Source organism: Lineus longissimus, chromosome 7 (assembly GCF_910592395.1).
Source record: "Lineus longissimus chromosome 7, tnLinLong1.2, whole genome shotgun sequence".
NCBI classification, from domain to species: Eukaryota; Metazoa; Nemertea; class Pilidiophora; order Heteronemertea; family Lineidae; genus Lineus; species Lineus longissimus.
This window is the reverse complement of record NC_088314.1, coordinates 20,755,233-20,775,219: the sequence shown is the minus strand read 5'-3', so window position 1 is coordinate 20,775,219 and position 19,987 is coordinate 20,755,233. Positions and strand designations below refer to the sequence as shown.

Here is a 19,987-nt window from a genome sequence, read left to right as displayed (position 1 = left end):
TGACGGCCGGAAGTGACATTCCCATAGCCGCACGGAATGACGGAGTACTTCTCAGAAGAGTCCGCGATACCGCAGCGTCCGCCTCGGCAGCGTCCGCCTCGGCGCGGCCTTGGACGAATGGGCTCAGATTATCTGCGCTTGCCTCACTCTGTGTTTTGGTGAATTCAGTTTGTCAACAGAGCACGCAGCGTCGAACCATCTGTCTAGTACATGTTCTTTCAAGTTCAAGTGACCACCTGATGATAATGCTGCTTATAAAGTTATTGCAAACCCTTCACTGACCCCAAAATGGTTACAAAGACAACATATACTCAAAGTGAGCGCTTCCAGACGGTCCATATCGCAATTGACTAAAAGATGCTGAGTTCCGCTATCTCGATCTCGATCGCGGAAATCAGCCGGAAAGCAGAAGCTCTCTCATGCAGTTTCTCGACACGACGTCAAACAATTTGGAGACTTTGGGATGTGTATATAGTACTGTTTTACCACAGTATTTTCCACTGGGTGTGATTTTGTGTGTGTTTCTTTCAACGAATGCATACCACCCTAATCCAACTTGCCCTGAGGCACATTCATATCCCATTGAACCCAAGTTTGCACGACCGAAAGAAAAATAATCTCGGATATTTCCAAAATACACACTAAAAGGATTATATTTTCTAAGTAAATACTGATATTGAAATGTTTGCGTAAGGTCTCGGACTTTTGGTCTTACAAACTTGGCCCTTAGATTTTCAGAACTTGCTCTAAGAGAAATGGCTTCTTGTGTACTGACATGAGTGACTGTTGTTTTTGAACAAAAGAAATCAACAATGTGATCTTTGTTCTTCAATGAGACAAACGCCGCTTTTGTTCTTTGCTCTATCAAGCAACATTACGCCCCATATTACGCCCCATGTCAAGACTGAAGATCGGTACAACCCAATGTCCACAGCACTGTTAGCCAAAACGACCTTCGTTGCAATAGCTTTCAAATTCAAAATGCATTATAATAGTCAAATTTTGAGTAGGCCTGCTTGGCCTTTGAACAAAATAACGACAGATTCTTAGTTAGCCAGAACAGGCTAGCGCCAGACGAGCAGACAGGCAGGCCAAGAACCTTCGTCTGAACAACAACAAGCGGCACGAAACAAAATCGTCCCCAACACGAATGCCAACCTCACCCTGTTTTGAGCTGTCCTTTCCGCCAAGGGCATGTTTGGCCAGCGGTCTTTGACCCAACTTGGCCCGGGCGAGTGGGGCGAACGGGCGAACGAACTATACGGTCAAGTCGATTCGGTTCATGTTTCAAACGAAGGCGGGCAGGCTATTTCGTCCTTTCCATTTTAAACGTGTAGGCCTCTTGACAGAGCGGCTTCGGTTTAAGTCTTGATCATGTTTTGAGCGAAAAGTTTCGGAAATCTGCTATGTTCACACTCGCTTGTGAGAGTCGCTGACGGTATGTTTTGTCCTGACCACTTGAACATGTCCGTCCAGTCAGAGCGATGGTTTGCCCTTACCTGTCATGTCAAGTTAGTCTGTTCGTTTTCGCCCAGAACAGATTCAGAATTCGTCCAATTTCTCCCCACACCCTTCTTGAGTATCGGTCATAAAAGTAAAGGAAGTTATCGTTATTTTCCGGGCAGGCATTCAAAACGGTTACACCGGTGTAGAAGTTTAAAATGTCCTAGGATAAAATGTCCGGAAACAAAGGATTCTATTATGCGCTGAGCTATTGACAGCCATGGCCTCTATAGAACTATATGCCATAATCTGTTAGAATACAATAGGCCCGGACACTTTTTCCAGGGGGGACACTTTCTACTTTTACACCGGCACCTCAGCCCATGATTGACGTCATGGCGAACGCGTGGCTGGGTGCCACACAATGGCGATTTGAGGCTTGCTCGTGTGGTGGTCAAGGAGAGTATAGCAGGTGGACATGCCTCAAGAGGGTCGTTAAACAGATGACAATGATAAGCTGGGACAAGACAATCAAATCATTATGGGGTATCAGCATATTATGTGGGTCCGCTCATGCTGTGAGGACTGGACACTTTCAAAGAGACGACAACAATTGGTTCCATTTGATTCTAACGGGAAAAAGTCATGACAAAATCTGGTTGAGACATATGTGTGAGTGTTGTGACTGCTGTATACCTCTGTGTATGTCTTATAAAAAGTTCTCTGAATGGCATTCCCAAAAGCAAATGTCGTCCTCAAAATGCTGTCTTACGGACTTCTAAGTATAGGTTGTGATAACTGAATACGCAATATAACGTATCGTAAATCCCACGACACGCTTTGTGATTTCTATACAATAATTTCCAATTGAAGCAACGCCACCCGAAAGGATTTCTATTAAGATTGAGTGGGCCTATTTAATCCTGAGAGTAGGTCGGGTTATACCACACCAGGCCAAGGAACAACACTAGGACAAAAGTGTTTAAGTTGAATTTGGCTTAGATTGGAAGTATTATTTGCTCAAAGCCATGTAGGATACAATAAGGAAAGTGCAAAACTCATTTTAGCCTTGCGATATTTATAATCTTTTCTTATCGGTTTACATAGGCCCCAAAAGGCCTAAAAGCATACAGACATTTTGTACTAATTTCCGCAGACCTTTCGCAAACAGACATTCTACAGGCCTTGGTGTGTTGAATAAAGGACCCCTGAAAATCTTGTTGTGACTTGTTACCTGTCATTTCGCAACGTCACCCTGCAGTCAAATACTATGGGAAGATTATGCAGAACTGATTGACATAATTGCTCAGAAAATAACTCCGCAAATAACTGGTCGCTCATCAAGGAATGGTTGACACGAAGTAGTATTTTGTCCCCAAAATTGAAAGTTAAGTGTGTTGCAAATTACTATGTTAGATTATTCTTTAACACCCTGTACGCGCACTGTAGATATGGACGAGTAGAATAGCACTACACGCATGGCGGGTGTCGACCAGCTGTCTCTGTGGCGCAATCGGTTAGCGCGTTCGGCTGTTAACCGAAAGGTTGGTGGTTCAAGCCCACCCAGGGACGCATGATTTTTTTTGAAAGGTCGTTTTTATTTCATTACGAACACTCTAATTTTCTTTTTGTTTTTTTTTAGAAGTATTTTTATTACAATGAAGGGTTGGTTATTTTAACGAGACAGATTGAATCTAGTAAATAAATTCTGTACCGTTTGCACAAAGGCCTAAGATCCAAAATCTAAATTAAAAGTACATGTACGGGTATATGCCCAGGGTAATAGAGACTGGTGCATATCTCTTCAACAATCAATCCAGCGCATATAAACATAAATCTTCAAGTTTAAACCAAGGAGGATACCTTGAGTTTAAACGATTAAAATCCAGACAGTTCTGATATGTTTATCACCAAGATGGACATAAGCTGGTCAATTCGTGAATGTTAACCCTTTGTGAGTCAAGACACGGACTTCAAGTTAAAAATCCAGTCTATAGAAGTCGATGGTCATATATGGAATCATAAAACCAAACGCTTTCATATGTTTGACACACCCTGTAGAACGCACTTTCATATCTTGGTCAAAGTCAATACTTCGATATCTTTAATCGCAACTCTCCCAACATGTCCAGACAGTTATTGAGTTAAGACTGGAATGCCTTCTTGACGCGATCGGAGGAATAGTGGTCCCCGATTGTTTACATTCGGTAAACAACCCCTCATTATGTTCGCCCAGTAAATATATTGACAATTAACACTCCCAAGACGAGGTCACAATTGATCAGCCCTTAGACTCCTGTGCAGTCCATTTCGACATCCTGATATTCCTTCCCTGGGCGACAAGACGAGGCCGATCCACTGCGTCTAGAGTGTACCCGACGCTGAGCATATTTTCAAAAGCCTGATTGTGACTGCATGGAGAACAACTGAAAAGCTGTACAGTTATTCACCTCAAAACAGTTCTGACAAACATGAATCTTGATCCTTCATAAACGACGAGGTCACAACCAGTGCGACGAATATCCAGCTTCGTTGGATAGGTCAGGACACTTACAACCTTTGGTTGTGACTATATGTCGTGGACGATTCTGTGAAGCCATTTGCAGATTGTCACTCAAGGCCTCAGAGGGAGGACAATGTCACAATCTAGCCTACACCATGGCAGTCTTAGTTCAGTCACTTTGAGACGGTGGCTCGAACGCATCTCGACTAGTCTTCGCATGTGAAGTACAGCCAAACAAGGAGTTACGGACGGAGGAGACCCTCAAGCAGACCTCACATATTTTTACACATGTACCTCAAACGTACCCGGCCACTTTCCAAACGTCCCCAAGCACCACGTCCCCAATCGGAACATGTCTGGACATCTGTCTCCAGGGACGTAGAACCTGGGCCTTGTTGTAACTTAACTTTACAGAATATTCTTTATTTAGGATCTTATCTAAAATATTTAAACTTTAATTGCTCAGGCGAAGTACAGAATCAAAACCTGTATTTACACAGATCAGTAAGGTAAACTTAAGTGGAAGTGGTTGTGATAAGAGTTTAAGTATGTATAATGTAGGCATATAAAAGCACAGACAGTTCTGATCAATGGCTTAAATGAATGCAATATACCAAATTGAAGTACATGTTTCTTAAAGTGAAATAAAATACGGTTGTTCATAACAAGTTTTGATACTAACGCTGGCGCTAAGTCTAAGGAGATGACCACAAGTTAACTTCAACGCCAACGTTAGTGACAAAATTCGTTTTGAACAACCGGGCCGGCTCAACCTCGTTACACTCCCGGGGCAGTCCATTTCCTCATCCAAATCGGATCTCGCGACAGCGTCAGCTAACGTTGACGTTATCATATGGTTGGCGTTATCATTTGCCAAGATTGACCGAAACGCACCGATGTCCGCATTGCATGACATCAGGTTGTTCACCAAGCTTCCACAAGGACAATTTCACCTCAATCACATAAATCCAATGTGATTCCGTGCCTGATCCGTCCTGTAACACGAGACACGTGTCATCTAATGATATTCTCAACTTACAGAGACTTGTATTAATATTTTCGCAGAGGATGAATCAACAATCTCCCGGCTGGACAAAGGTTTGTCAACCGAGGGGACTATTTTGACAAACATTTTCGCGGATTCCATTGTTGTGTTTGTGAATATCATCTGGAAACTGATGACACGGCAGTCGGCGCTGGCAGGTGAACTCATGGAAAGGTGGGTTTGATGCGATCAGTGTAATCAGATGGAGATACGAATCAAGAGCCATTGTGTCTCGATACGACAACAATGGTGGAGTGACGTGACAGATTACGTATTGTGAGCTGTTCCGCTTCGTTCTGGTTTAGCGGAACGCAATGGAATCGGGTTGTGTTTATCACCTATAGACAAAGGGTGTGAGGGAACTAAAATCGAAATGAGCGAAGCAGAAAATAAACTTGGTTTCATGAAAATCTTGTATTGTGAAAGTGAGATCAAACTGTGGTACAAACAATTAATATTCTGTACAAAATTCATTTATAGATTTACAATGTGGTCCCATGGTTCGCTAGATTTGCATATATTCCCAACTCCAATCGATCAAAATACGATTACTTATTGGTGCGAGGTGCGATTAATGGTCTGTTGCATCAATGCTGAATTAAGCCTTAGAAAAATAATGGAGGTTAAGCAACAGTGCGGTTACGCTTCAGCAGACGCTAATGACATCATTATATCTGCAATTTTGCATTGACTTACTGTTGGTCACCTGATTGTGACATCATTAGCGTAGTGCTCGCGTAGGAGACCTTAACCTCACTAATATAGTAACCTTAACAATACAGGAACAACAATAGACAGCCATTAGCCTGCTGTTTGATACAAATGTCTTATTGAAAACAACTAATTGCAAATCTCCAAACCTTGTTTGTACATTTTGACAGTGTCTCTATCTAAAGCATAAAATACCAACACACAATCATAAATTATCATATATTATCATACGTTAATTAATTGACGTTTTTAAATTATTTACAATGACCAGTGAAGCCAAATTTGGACGGATGGCACTGATAAGTGGGTGAGAGTGATTTCATATTAAAAACACACCTCGACTTCATACAAACAGATTTACAAAACAATCTTAACAAATCTATTAAAGATTTGGACGTAACTAACGTTTTATGCATCTAACATTTCGTGGCGGCAATTTCCTTGGAGGTGGGGCATGGATTCCACTTAAAGAGTGCTAAGGATTCCAGCGCCGCTGTCCCAAAAGTCTGTGTGCGTTGAGTGTGCTGCACTTAGAGATGAATGGCTGTGTGCTCCCAGCTTCAAAGGAATACCTGCGACGATTTCTTTAATATTTTTAATTGTTTTTTGCTTGATGCGTAGCTACAGAATGTGTTATGTGTAGACCTTCTGATCCTGAACCAATGTATTCATCAAGAAGTGTCTAACCATTGACCCATTCCTTAGGTTACTTCCTACCTGATGTTTATATTCAAACATTTCATATTGTAATGACATCATGAATATACCATGTACAATGTACTTGCATACTGTATTCTTTGTTCAAACATACCCTGAATAGGTTCGAGTGACATACTATCAATATACACTCAGTCAAGCACATACATGTCGTCTGCCGGTTTTCGGATCGACCGGTTCAAACAACATTAAATATTCAGTTCGGGGGAAATACTTCGAAATACCACAATGACTCACGGACAGAAGTGCTTTTGATTTTTTTACACTGAGAGATAACCTGTGCTGTACTTGAGTTATAACTAGCGCTGAAGTTTTAAAGGTGGAGTCACAGAACTCAACGTGTCAGGGTGACGTCACGTCATTATGACGTCACTAATCACTGCTCTTTTGCCTTTTTGAGATTATTAATTTCTTCGGGGTACTGCACCTTTAAGAGCACCAGGCTAGTAAAACTCAAGATACCGTTATACTTGGCTCCCTCGTTCATCACAGACTGCCTGGAGAAGGGCGCGAAACGATACTTATACAAGGTGTTGCATAAAACATTTAGTAATTTAAAGTTTTGATGAATACAAACACATATTAATCTAGGATACCGTAAAAAATATTGATTTTTCAGCATATGCTATCTTTTCATCAATTTTTTTTTGTAAAGACTAACTTTATCAAAGTTGGACAGGTTTAATATAGTTCACAAATTTGACTTTGGTACAGGCCCAGTTGTTGACAACACAATACATGCGCACAAACATCAAAACAACGAAAACATGCAGTTCAGAAGAATCAGCAGTAGGCCTAATGTTCAAGGGCCAATAAGGCCGAAATAAAACAGCTGGCATGACATGATATGGACTATTTAACCCCCCCCCCCGCACAAAAAAAATATCAAAAATCAAAGCCTTGGCACACCAACTGCACAATCAGCTAATTAAATAATAAAAAGTGCGTACAATTCATCTGCAAATGTTTCAGTTTAAATGTTGAACATTTAAAGACTTTTACACACAAAGTTGTGTATAATTCTGTACACGTTTGCAAACCATTCTAAATCATACAACACTAATTACTCATGCGTTACACTCTAATTATTTACAGCGATGATTAAGTAACAAAAGCCATTTTTGGACGGATGGCACGGACAAGGGTTTGAGGGCGGTTTAATCAATCAATCAATCAATAATCAATCACTGATTGAATCAATATCAAAACCACAACTCGATTTCATTCAACAATTTACAAAATTCAAACCCGTGTTTCAGGATTTGAATCCGATGACAACAAAACGATCTATATATACATTAATGCCACCAGCAGACGATTCATTTTTTTAATTTGATCTTCTGCTGCGGCCTAAATCTCGTCTGGCAAGCATTCAAAACGGCTCAAAATGGAATAGCACTCAAAAAACAAGGCAAATTTCGTTCCAAATGAACAAAATTCACCCCGAGAATATCACAGAAAGGACGGTATTCCTCAAGATCATAAAGGAGTTCTCAAATGGGCCGACACTGGTTCATCCGGTGAAGTAGACATTTGACGGATATAATGTTGACAAAGAAGGCCTTTGAAAACAGCGAACAAGAGAGTTTCTGCAGGTCAAATCTCAGAAGCGCGTTCTGTCCTAGGTGCGCTCTTTTCCCCGCCAAAACAACGATGCAGCTTTGAAGCTGAACCGGCGCCTTTTACGCTTCGCCAAAAGGAGGGCGACTTCTCACATTTCGTGATGAAGTACAATACGTGTATAACACTGTTCTGACCCATATAACATAGATTGTTCATACTGTTTACTATTACCGTGCCCAATAGGGTGAGACGAATAATGCTCGGCTGATAATCCGATAGAAATGACGTATTTGTTCCTACCACTCAGTGCCCCCCCCCCCCCCCCGGGACACACACGATTTGTCTTAATGTGGAGGATAGCTGAAAATTATAAGCTAGGACGGCTATGGTAGACAATTTGCATCGGGGAACAGAGTGTAAAAATGATGTCAACCTATGATTACATAAGAGAGACACTAGCATCTAATAACATCAAAAGTTTTCCTGCTTCAGGTTTTATACATGTTGTAACCTAATTGTTCTTGATTGACAGGTGTGGTCTTCTCCCATGACATGATGTACTTTATAACAGGTGGCAATTTAATAAACGTGTTGCTAGGCAGCCGGTGTTGCAGCAAAGAATTTGTAAAGTCGTCCCAGGCTGAATAAACAGGGACAGAGTTTTAACCGAAGGACAAGTGTTGTTTGGGCTCCAACACTTTTAAGTTGTCGCCCGAAATCAGAGCAAATTCACGAAGTTATCTCACATATGAGACAGAGTCAGAAAGAAGACAAGACTTGAAGTAATGGTGCGACTCCTCTCACTTTTAATTCCTCTATGAAATGCTGATACGTCTTCACCAATGTCACATCGTTTGGAAATCCCTAGAAAATAATGTCCGGTTTACGGTTCCTCAGAGAAATACGTAAATTTTTCAGCTAAAAGTTAGTAACTTTGATTGACATGTAAATCAGGAATACCTGTTCTCGTGTAGAAGGTATCCGCTACAATTCGAGTGCGTCCATGCGTGGGTTTCTTGATCTCCTCTTTTCGGATCACGTCACTCAGCCTCCAGCCATATTCCCACGAACTGAGGATAGGAAACTCGTACTTATTTTCAGGGTTATATCCGTACCTATGGTGGAGATACTGGTACCGTCCCGTTCCATCCTTAGAGAAACCTTCATACAGAGATTTGCGTACCTTTGGTGTGACTGGCCTCATTTCCGTCAATAAGTTATCCGGGTCTCCTAATGCGTTAGCCTGTTCCGCTAAATTATCTGAGAAGTCCTTGATTGTACGGTGGTGTTGTTTAGCCTGTGGAATCTTTGGCAATTTTGCCGCAAGTTCTTCCGCGGGTTTCGAATGTTGCCCCTCAATCTTTTTCCGGAAGACTTGGTACTGTTTTGAGCCGCCGGTCTGGGCCTTGTCTGAGCCGTCCTGTCGTTTGTAGAACCACTGAAGACGAGTGTCCCGTTCTTTATTGTAAGATTCCTCAAGAAACTTTTGCTTTTGCGTATCCGCCGGATAATTTCGACCCGACATCGTGTGTATATGTTAAAACGTCCTGAATAAACTCCACTGGCAGTAGTTTTCGTTCAGTCCTGATTGTGACAAGTTCTGTACACACACTGGTTTCGCACGGCAATGGGACATCAACGTCGCCTGGGCAACGCTACGTCACAATCTCATTTTGGCGAGATCTCGCGACATCAGCGAGACAAGACATAATCAAGATGGCGCCGTATCCGGAAGAGTTGGACGTTTTCACAGTTCCTCACTCTCGTATGAAGGAACTTATCCATAAATATTGTGATATGGTCAGTGCTTATGAAACAGAAGATCCTAATCTTTCTATTAAGACCAAAACGAACGTGTGACTCGTCGTAGAACGGCCGCAATGTCGATTAGAAGATAAGCCCGCGGAAGTTGAGTCGTGACTGAACATCTTAATTTGTTCGTCATTCGTCATGATCATTTTTATTTACAGTCATTTTTTGACTTAGGCTCCATTTCATGTACTACATTACAATATATACGACAAGACTTGTCATTTGACTTTTCAGGCTGCTGCATATTTTGACTGGGATCTTTTCAGCTCCAGTTATGCTATGCTTTTGCAATAAATGAACAAGATGGGCGCTCTGTATAAATGTGTCACTTGACTTGCACTGTCAGCCGGTCGGTCGTCATGGACCACGTCCACAGAGACCAGACTCCACTCCACTCTCCAGCTAGGGCAGAGGCGGCGAGCCAGACCAAAGTGAGACCGATGAGAAATCAGAGACAGAGACAGCGTACCAAAGTCCAGAGTGGCCAGAGTGTGGCGGGCATGGCCGAGTGGGCAAGTCACAAGTCTGGTCTGGCTCGCTGCCTCTGCCCTAGCTGGAGAGTGGAGTGGAGTCTGGTCTCTGTGGATGTGGTCCACGACGACCGACCGGCTATGACTGTGACACTTACACTTGCAGAGTGTCCATCTTGTTCAATGACATGAGCTAACTAGCCCGGGCTTAGGATAGAATTGATCTTTGCAAGATTCTGCAAGTTGTTTCCCTTTCATTTCAGCTATCGCACACCAACTTTTCCAGTGGACACGAGTTCGGCAACCTTCTACAGAACCTTCACAACACATTCTCCGAGTTCAAAAATCATGAGGCGATTGAGAACCGTTACATCATGACGCAACTACGGAACAAACTTGATGCACTGTCGATACAGAATACGGCCGTCTGCAACTGTCATAAGGATAACCGATTGACAGAGATGATGAATATGTTCCGTGATGGGTACGTTATGAAATATGTTACACAATCAGTACCTTTCTTACATCATGCTACGAAACAATCCTGTGGGCAGGGCCAGTGATCAGCCTGAGGACTGGGGTCAGTGGCCACCAGGACCTCCTGGTGATGAGTGATGGCCTTTTAAATACGGAAAAGATGTAGGGTTCAAACTTTGTGTGATGTTGATGTATTTTCTCTCTTCTAGCTACTACTGGATGGACGACAAGACAATGAGGGAGAGGTTGAATTATGGCATCCAGTTGAAGGAGGCGCTCGAAGACTTCACCAAGGATTTTGTTCCACATATGAAAGAGGAGGAAGAAGTATGTATAGGTGGTGTCTTGGTTATGAAGGGCACCCTGATTTTGATCCTTGAAAATGAACAAGCTACGGATTTTGCAAAATAAATCAGTGTCAGTATTTCAATGTGTGATGCGAAAATGTGAAATGAGCTGGCCTGTGGTAATACTGCTTCCCAATCCTACTTTTATACAGCATGGCCAGAAACCCTTCCTGTTACATTGTGAAAGGCTGTACAGATCCAGGTTTAAGATTCAGATTAGAAGTTCTAGTTATCTGGACTGTTCTCCCTGTCTTCAGCATTGGCTCTGCACTGGGCTGTATCAGTCTCCAGGCATATTCCACCTTCATGGCAGAATGAGGATTTTTTGTATTCCGCTACCTTTGGGCTCAGGTTTATTGATCTAATGACTGTCTTTGACCATCTGGACTATGTAAAGCATTTAAAAATGCTATCTCGTTTCTTTTCCAGGTGTTCCAGCCGCTTCTGATGAAGTATTTTTCTTACGAAGAACTTCAGAATCTGCGAGAGAAGGTCATCAACGAACACACACGTAAACAGAATGAGAAGAAATATGTTTGGGATGAAAAGGAAGAGGTTGATGAAGACTATGAATCAGGTAAGATGAATCAGCGATGACTGAGTGATAAGGGAATGGATCCTTGGGAGGGACAATGGTGCCCCGTGTCCAAAATTGATCAAGTTGAGTGCAGCAGAGCAAAACTCTGTTATTCTCAGACTGACCTGCGTGTTTCAGCTCTATTCTTCAAATCCCCAGAACTTAAAAGTTGATGCTTTCACCAAATGCTATGAAGATGATCTTTTACCCTCATCAAACTATTCTTTCCAGAAAAGTCCAGTGAAAAAGAAGAAGTGCAGGAGAAGACATCAGTTCTCGATCTCCCACCAGAAATTACTATGAACATCTTCTCCCACTTGAGCCCGAAGGATCTTTGCCGGTGTGCCCAAGTCTGTTCCGCCTGGTCTGAGGTTGCAATGGATGGAAAGCTGTGGCAAGAAGTGTCGCCTGTCAGATGGGCACAAGGTTGGTTGATGAAAAATAGTCTCACTCATTGCTGAGAGATTTAGATTCCTGCTTGGCGTATCGGTGGTACAGCAGTAACAATCTGATGGCCTCCGTACATCTGTCACATAACAGAGGGTGAAATATGAAAAACAGGGAGTTGTTCATTTCTGATACCAGCTTATTAGATAGTAGTACACGTCATCTTATCATCTTACCAATTTCTAGGTGACTGGCGTTTCCATGTTGAAGATGAAGAAGATGATGATGATGATGATTCCAACGCTGCATTTGACGAGGATGAAGAGACTCGTTACGTCTGCTTGGACGAGGATCGCGACATTGATGAGTCTGAGAGTAGCGATGAATATAGTGAGAGTGAAAATGGGAATATATACTTGGTGAGAAACTGAGCTCTTAAGGCCTCCTCTGTGACAGTGACAATGATTGTTAAGTGCTTCCTCTTCTTCTGTCTTCCTTGATAACAGATCCAGGTCAATGAAAAGAAGGTATCATTCAATCAAGTGCAAAGCTTGCAAATTGGCAGTGGTACTGTTTTGCCTTGTCTAAATCATCGCTATCATTTCCTGCAACTATGAGTTTTGGCTCAGTTTTCATAGTCTTTGATATTCATGATGTTCCTTTCTCTTGCAGTTGAAGAGAGAGTCAAAGATGCTTCATTCCTTGGCCCGGTACATCTTACCCAGGGTGGGCTGGGGTGTGGAGAAACTCAATCTGGCCAACTCTAAGGCTCTTACTAACGCTCTAGTAAGTATCCATTCTCTAGCTTGGTACGTCTAACCAAGGTTGGGCTAGGCTTTAGTTTATAACCTTCATATTCTCTTTGCTCCATTCTCCGTAAAAGTACTTGTAATCACTTTAAGGTAAGGAATTGAAACCTCTCTGTTGGTATTGGTTGTTTTACCAAACTCTGTGATGAAGGCTTATGAGCTTTGCTGGACATGACAGAGTCTAAGAGGGCTGATTGGCGGGTTGTAGCTTGCTGATTGGCAGGTTGTAGCTTGCTGATTGGCAGGTTGTAGCTTGCTGATTGGCAGGTTGTAGCTTGATCAATCTCACTGGGAGTACTGCATTGTGGATCTTTGCCTGATTCTCTGCACGGATGACATTATATCTTATCTTATATCTTTTTCAGCTCTACAAGATGCTGTCTCATTGCCCGAACATAGAACATCTCCTCCTGACGCAGACAACCATCTCTGACAGCGCATTCAAAGGGTAAGAATCAGTGATTTAAAGAAGTCTTTTATAAAACACAACTGAGTAGGCTTATGTCTAGGTGACATTTCTATGTCTATGCTGTGACATCTTGCTCAGAGTCGTGGTATTTTCAGAGCTGGCCAATCGGAGCTAAAAATCTGAGCTGACCTCCAAATCACCTGATCCCACATTTGACTGAGCTGGTTGGTCCCCACATCTCGGTTCACACATCAGGGGGTCTTCCTTGAAATTCCCAGATGCCTTGATCCATCTGCCAACAAAGTTTGGTTCTTTGTTATCAGAATAATGTTGACATGCTCCCTTCTATTTTGCAGCCTCTTCAAGCATGCGACATGTACCAACCTGAAGACCCTCGTCCTCTCAGGTTGTGCCAACATCACCGACGTCACCCTCATCAGATTCGCAAACGCCACAACAAGAAATATCGAATCCGAAAACATGTTGCTGGATGAGGACAACACAGGGTCGGAGGATACTGGCAAAAATGATGAAGTGGTCCAAGATGGTCACAAAGAATTCTGGACGTTTCCTGAAGTTGATGATGATGCGCTTGGTTCAGGGTCTGAAGATTCTGGTGTCGTGTTTGAAGTCGGGACGGAGATTGAGGATGTTGCAAGTCACGAAGATGCCAACTGTTGTAGATTTGGTTGTGGATGCCGTGTTGGTTTGAGTCTTGGGACTAGACTGAAATTTGATAAAACTGTTGGTGTTGATATGGCTGAGTCAGGTGGTGTTGTCGATATTGGTACAGAAATATTGAGAGAAATCAGCCAAGTTCCTCTATTGTGTGATTCGGGTGTTAATCCTGGTGGAACCCGCGAGTATCCTGAATTCCCCGTTAAGAGACCGTTCATTCCTGATGCTGAATCCAAGCCCCCTGATTGGCCGTTGCTCGATTTGGAAGAGTGCGCTTCAACGTTCGTGAGGCAGAAAGATGGCGGATTACGACGCACCAGCAACTGTAATGACCCGCGTTGTTTCAAGTTTGAGGGAATGGTCGGCACCACTGAAGATGAGAAATGGATCAAGATTACAATGGAGGATGCGTATGTTGAAAACGCCCCACAAAACGTCGCAGGAGATCGCGACAAGGGCAATCTGACGTTTGAGATACCGGATGCCATATTTGTACATAATCACTATGAAATACCGAACGGGAATGGTGTTGATGAGTACGGGAGCAGTCCTGGTGCTATGGCAGCTCCAGGTGCTGATGTGTTAGGTGGGCCTGGTGCTATGGCAGCTCCAGGTGCTGATGTGCTAGGTGGGCCTGGTGCTATGGCAGCTCCAGGTGCTGATGTGTTGGGTGGGCCTGGTGCTATGGCAGCTCCAGGTGCTGATGTGCTAGGTGGGCCTGGTACTATGGCAGCTCCAGGTGCTGATGTGTTAGGTGGACCTGGTGCTATGGCAGCTCCAGGTACTGATGTGTTAGGTGGGCAGCCACCGGATAACTGTGATGATATGCGAGGTGCTAGCAATAAAGACAGTTCAAGAGGAAAGGTTGTGATTTGCCCAAAAGATGGCGCTGCGTGTGATGTAGTGAATTCGGAGGATGCTGTGTTTGTTGAGGCTAAAAATCCTGGTGATTTTCCGCTGTCCGTTTCTGTGGCGACTGATGGAATCTGCTGCAAAGTTCTTGAAGAGCTGCAAGCCCCGCAGTACGCTGCCAAACGCCGCACAGCACCAGCTGGTGGCCATGTTGATATACAGGAAAGTGTGGCAGCACAGCTGCATGAACCGGGGACACAACGAGATCCTCATGGTCACAATAACGCTTATCCGAACGATGTCCAGAATCATGTCACAACTGGACCTCGTTTGCTGAAACCAGCAAGACTATTCTCTGATGAGAAGCTAAAAAGGACGTTTGAACAAGATCCAATAAATACGGATCTCAGTTTTGGTTTTGAAATCTTGATGGCAAGGACCCCGAGGATGTTGGAACATCTCAATCTATCTGGCTGCTTTAGGATTACTGATGTTGGGCTAAGGTGCGTGTGAAGCATTCTTTATCTAAATTCATATTTATTGTTGTGAGGCAAGTTTCGTGTCATTGAAAAATCTGCTGTCTGGGTTGAAATCACTGCAACACTACTTCTCTGCCAGCAAACAGATATTTACAGGAGTAAAGCTGAAGAACGTGACAGTTGATATTATTATTGAATCTGTGGTACCATTAGAATTCAAATGGTGCTTTCAAAAGTGTAACATAATCCCAAAAGGAGGTTAAATGATGTCAAAACGATGACAATATCGAGAGTCTGTGTCACATCAATGCACCACCCCAGTGACAGTGGTGACCTAAACCTCCGTGGGCTACCGGCCTGACTGACATGAATAAGGTCTTCACTTAATGAGATCACCTCTCCTTTCTAACTTCAGGTCACTTGGAGAAGATAGCGGTCTCCCTAATCTCCGCTACCTGGACCTCAGTGGCTGCTCCAACGTCAGTGCTGCAGGCCTGACTGACTTGATCCAGCAATGTCCACTCCTTGAACATGACAAGTTCTACTATTGCGACAACATCACTGACGGACCGTTGGCTTCCTTGGCTAACGGATGCCAGAACTTGGCCTGTGCCAAGAGGGTCTGTTGCCGCTCGGGATTCTACTTGAATAATTAATAAGGTAAGAGACTATTGGGCTGCTGATTAGTACAGGAGTAGACTCTACCAATTCATTTTCAAGACAGCTATGTTTCTGCTGCCACCTATCACCAGACTATCACACTAGAGTTTGTTGACATGTTACCAAGCAGTATTGCCAGGCTGGGTGTTTGTGTACTGGTTGTACGTGTGTTTATAGCACCAGCGAGGATTGTAGGTTAAGGCTGAAAGGTTCCACGGCAAGATTTGACATAATCAGCTTTTGTTGGGTATTATAGATTGATGTAATGATTAGAGTGTTGGAAACTAGTATAGTCTGTCAAGAAATTGTTGGCTTGAAGAATGATGTGATAAGATGTGAATGTCAACTTACGGACTGTGTAGCCCACTCACTGAGGTAAAAAGTTCAAATGCAGGATCGGGGGGGGCACTCACTGAGGTAAAAAGTATTGGGAATCATAAGCTCAGCATCTTAACTTCCAACGACAGTCACAAATTGAATGAAGGTGTGAAATTAAAGAAGAGTCAATTCAACTCTTGTCTTGGGGTAACAGGGGTAAACATTTTCTGGACAGCCTATAGCATTACCAACAAGACCTTGTAATCGTAGGCCAAAATCTGACAGCTTATGATAAGAGCACAACACATTGGTATTATGTAGTCATTTGAATGACTCATATGGTCGTCTTAAAGCTTTTTTAATGACTTATTTAGGTATATATTCCGTGGAAAACTAATGAAAGAAATCTTGTATGTGGAGAATTTGACATGTTTATGACGGGTTGTGATTGAAGTGATGAGGTGTTTGTAGCTTGGCTTGTATTGTGGTCTTTATTAAACCAACCTTTTAGAAGCCGATTTGAATGCGTTTTATACTCAATGGTCTCTTTCTACTATATTACTAGTTTATTTTACTTGATGATCCAAATAATATAAAATGAAAGTTTTCACATCAGGGCGATGTCACGTATGATGTTTAGATAAACCAGTAGGTGAACTGAATTTATGACTTTTTATGCGAAGGTTATGGATTTTTGGCGATACCTTGACTGTGTCTGCCATTTGTAGGATTCCTGGAGACAAACTTGGTCAGATCTGACAATACAGTGTGGTATTTCAGGCTCATTTGTGCCACTTTGACTTGACAAGTGAAACCCTGTCCAACCCTGTCATGCCTGTTATCACTGACCCCCCCCCCTTTCAAGGTCTGTTTAATGCTCATTATTGCTGCTCAGTGGAGCCATGACGCTTAAAATTGGTAAATTCCTCCAGCACCGTTGGCCTTTGCAGTAATATGGCACTTTTGATTGCGGAACTTCTAATAAGTTGTTAAAACACCCGTTGGAGTGTTAAGCCTACGTCAGGATTGGGTATTATTCACGAAAACGAATTGTTGTTCCAAGACCTTCTGACGTCTTGCTGATTTGGTAGAATTACTAAAACTGTTATGCGATTCATTCCCGAAACTTGCTGAAGGGAGAAAAGTCTAATGGAGACTGATCAGCCAAGCAGTGCCAGCTTTTAGCCTTACTTGACTTAATTCATTGAGTTTATTCATTAACAAAAGTTTGGTAGTTACTAATAAATGTCCCCGATAGCTTGGTCATCCATTTGTGAATCGTCATACAGACTTGCATACAGTCCTAAATTGGTAATCTCTTCATAAATCGACAATCTTTCTCTCTGAGCACGTATTCTCTGAACTGAGGTGAGACCAAAAGTGGCAGGGATTTGTCTTTGACGGCTTATTTCCCTGTGATAGTGCTGGTTTCTCCTGCCAATAGACAGTGTCTTCAACTGCTTATTTCCCTGTGATAGTGCTGGTTTCTCCTGCCAATAGACAGTGTCTTCAACTGCTTATTTCCCTGTGATAGTGCTGGTTTCTCCTGCCAATAGACAGTGTCTTCAACTGCTTATTTCCCTGTGATAGTGCTGGTTTCTCCTGCCAATAGACAGTGTTTTCAACTAGCAATAGCATGTTGGTAAGAGTAAACAAAACAAGTGGGATAAAGACGTGTTGACTCTTAAAGAGACATGTCACATCTCGGTGTCTTGACGGCCGACTTTCTCTGACGTATTTCTGTCTCATTGCAGGTGTACCATGTATAAAGTCACAGCAAGATGTATCCTTTGACGTTAGACAGTTGAAGTGTTCTCACATGAGTGTGTCAGGGATGTCCGCCCCAGTGTAATCAGCAGCTCTACCACTTATACTGAAGATGGGGCCTGAAAGCCTCTGTGCAAGACAACATAATCAACACTTTGATAGCAATTCAAAATCATTTCAAGGAATTGATGCCTTGATAGGAGGTGTTGGTTGTCACTGCTGAGTGTGGAGCTAAGTTGTAGGCTTGGACCAAAGCTCCTAACTGATATTCTAGGAAACCCAAATGCCGGCTCCACCCAAGGCATGTTCAGTGGGGCAACCAATACCGACAGTGAGGGAGCCACTTCTCATCTAAAACACCTTGGATGAAACATTGAAATGAGATTTCGGCTGCTTTTTGACCGCTTCCATATTTTGTACCAACCCAGGTGGTTATGGCTGCTGATTTCTTGGGCTCCGCCATTCCTGACTCCATTCGTAATTAGCCTGAAGTGCCAGCTGCTAGTGTGTCCATGAGATGTCCAGACTCGACTATGGATTGGTTCCCTAGGACTGGTATGCAGCTAGCTCAGTTGTAACTCAGATAGGAATTAGTAATAAGTGTTCTGGCCAAACATGAGGCACAAAAGACTTGGAAGATTTTGAATAGGAAACATTTGTTATTTCTGTTGAAAGAACTGCTGTGGTTTTTAAGTACTAAAATTGATTTTGCAAGTCTTGATTTTCATTGTTAAAGATGAATATTCTATTATTTTCTGACTCTTTATTATCTCTGCTTGGATCTTTTGCTTGTATATTAATGAGTCTTTTATAACCCCTTCCCCCCCCCCAAGGATGACCCTGGGTGAAGTGAGGCCAAGAGAATCTCTGGCCAACTGTGGGAACTGGGGACCTATTGACTGATAGTCTAACACCCGAGACACGACACCACTGCAACTACTTAAGTATTCTGACATAAGTAGGCCCTTTTTAACTCAATGGAAAAGCATGCTAACCGTATCAGGACTCAACAGCATAAGTTATGGCTGTTAGTATAGTAATCATTGCTCTGTGGTTGGACCGGCAACGAATATTATTAAAGAGTGGAACAAATGTATGTATTATGTGAAGAGCTGTGGTATGTACAACAAGCAGTCAAGTGCTGTCCACAGTTACACACTGTTAACATCACCCTACCTACTAAACATTTGCGTAACTAATTGTGTCCGACCACGCATGTATATGTTGTAAAAAAGTCAACAAGATATCGTGTATTTAGTAAATATACAAGCATATAGCGCAAATTGTCAAGGCTTGTTATGAAAGATTGCCTCGAGGCTCACGTACTTTGCCGGCTTTGATTAACCAATCTGGAAGAACTTATTGGATGACAATCTTATATATAACCACAGAAAGCTGTCATGGATGTCCCTTATTCTACAAAGAAGAAATAATGTCAAAGTTTCTAAAATGTCTTTTTTGTGTGTTCTCCACATTATAGAATATTTGAACCATATTTGCGTTTGAATCGACTCCTAAAACGCCCAAAAGACGTTTCAGTTGTGTGCTTAATAAACCTGTGTATATCGACAATGTTGTTCTCTCGTTTGATTTGTGTCGTTTTATGGTGGTGGGTCTTCTTTGTTGAATCCTTATTGGCAAATATGGAGAGAGGAGAGAAAAAAATGTGCCCATTTTGAAAGGTGTGAACTCCCAAGCCCCCAGTCTGGCACTAGCAGGTGACATTCATAGGCTGGGCAATTCAAGATCATTTCATCTTTTTCTGAAGGTAACGGGTTGTGTATGAAACCTGTGGAGAGCTTTTAATAGTGACAGTTGTTATGAAGCACTTGGGTGCAGACGAGCTTTAATGGTAAAGCTGTTGACATGACCATTCATTGGAAAGATCCAAATGGACACTTTCTGATGGTACCGGTCGTAAACATGTTGACTTGACTATTCATTGGAAAGATCCTAATGGACA

General features: G+C 42.6%; 2 protein-coding genes and 1 non-coding gene across 3 annotated transcripts; 2 read left to right on the top strand and 1 right to left on the bottom strand.

Annotated features, from left to right (window-relative positions):
- The first annotated feature begins 2,941 nt into the window (after window positions 1–2,941).
- Window positions 2,942–3,015, top strand: Trnan-guu (transfer RNA asparagine (anticodon GUU)). Its single transcript has one exon. It is a non-coding gene; the product is annotated as a tRNA-Asn (tRNA).
- A 2,371-nt stretch (window positions 3,016–5,386) lies between these two features.
- On the bottom strand, window positions 5,387–9,621 carry LOC135491072 (protein SPMIP1-like). The gene has a single exon (XM_064776718.1). It carries the CDS (start codon window positions 9,505–9,507, stop codon window positions 8,908–8,910), a length of 600 nt encoding a protein of 199 aa, XP_064632788.1. The 5' UTR covers window positions 9,508–9,621; the 3' UTR covers window positions 5,387–8,907.
- A 72-nt stretch (window positions 9,622–9,693) lies between these two features.
- Window positions 9,694–19,584, top strand: LOC135490826 (F-box/LRR-repeat protein 5-like). Its single transcript, XM_064776367.1, has 11 exons — window positions 9,694–9,782; window positions 10,528–10,748; window positions 10,951–11,068; window positions 11,518–11,665; window positions 11,897–12,091; window positions 12,299–12,471; window positions 12,725–12,838; window positions 13,227–13,309; window positions 13,627–15,303; window positions 15,695–15,939; window positions 18,012–19,584. Exons 1-10 carry the CDS (start codon window positions 9,699–9,701, stop codon window positions 15,933–15,935), a joined length of 3,054 nt encoding a protein of 1,017 aa, XP_064632437.1. The 5' UTR covers window positions 9,694–9,698; the 3' UTR covers window positions 15,936–15,939; window positions 18,012–19,584.
- The last annotated feature ends 403 nt before the right edge of the window (window positions 19,585–19,987 follow it).

What these genes read in the sequence shown, in the direction of transcription:
- LOC135491072 (XM_064776718.1), bottom strand. Translation starts at nt 9,507, where the DNA reads ATGTCGGGTCGAAATTATCCGGCGGATACGCAAAAGCAAAAGTTTCTT.
- LOC135490826 (XM_064776367.1), top strand. Translation starts at nt 9,699, where the DNA reads ATGGCGCCGTATCCGGAAGAGTTGGACGTTTTCACAGTTCCTCACTCT. An exon ending in TCCATAAATATTGTGATATG is followed by an intron (nt 9,783 to 10,527) that starts GTCAGTGCTTAT and finishes CTTTCATTTCAG; the next exon opens with CTATCGCACACCAACTTTTC. An exon ending in ATGAATATGTTCCGTGATGG is followed by an intron (nt 10,749 to 10,950) that starts GTACGTTATGAA and finishes TCTCTCTTCTAG; the next exon opens with CTACTACTGGATGGACGACA.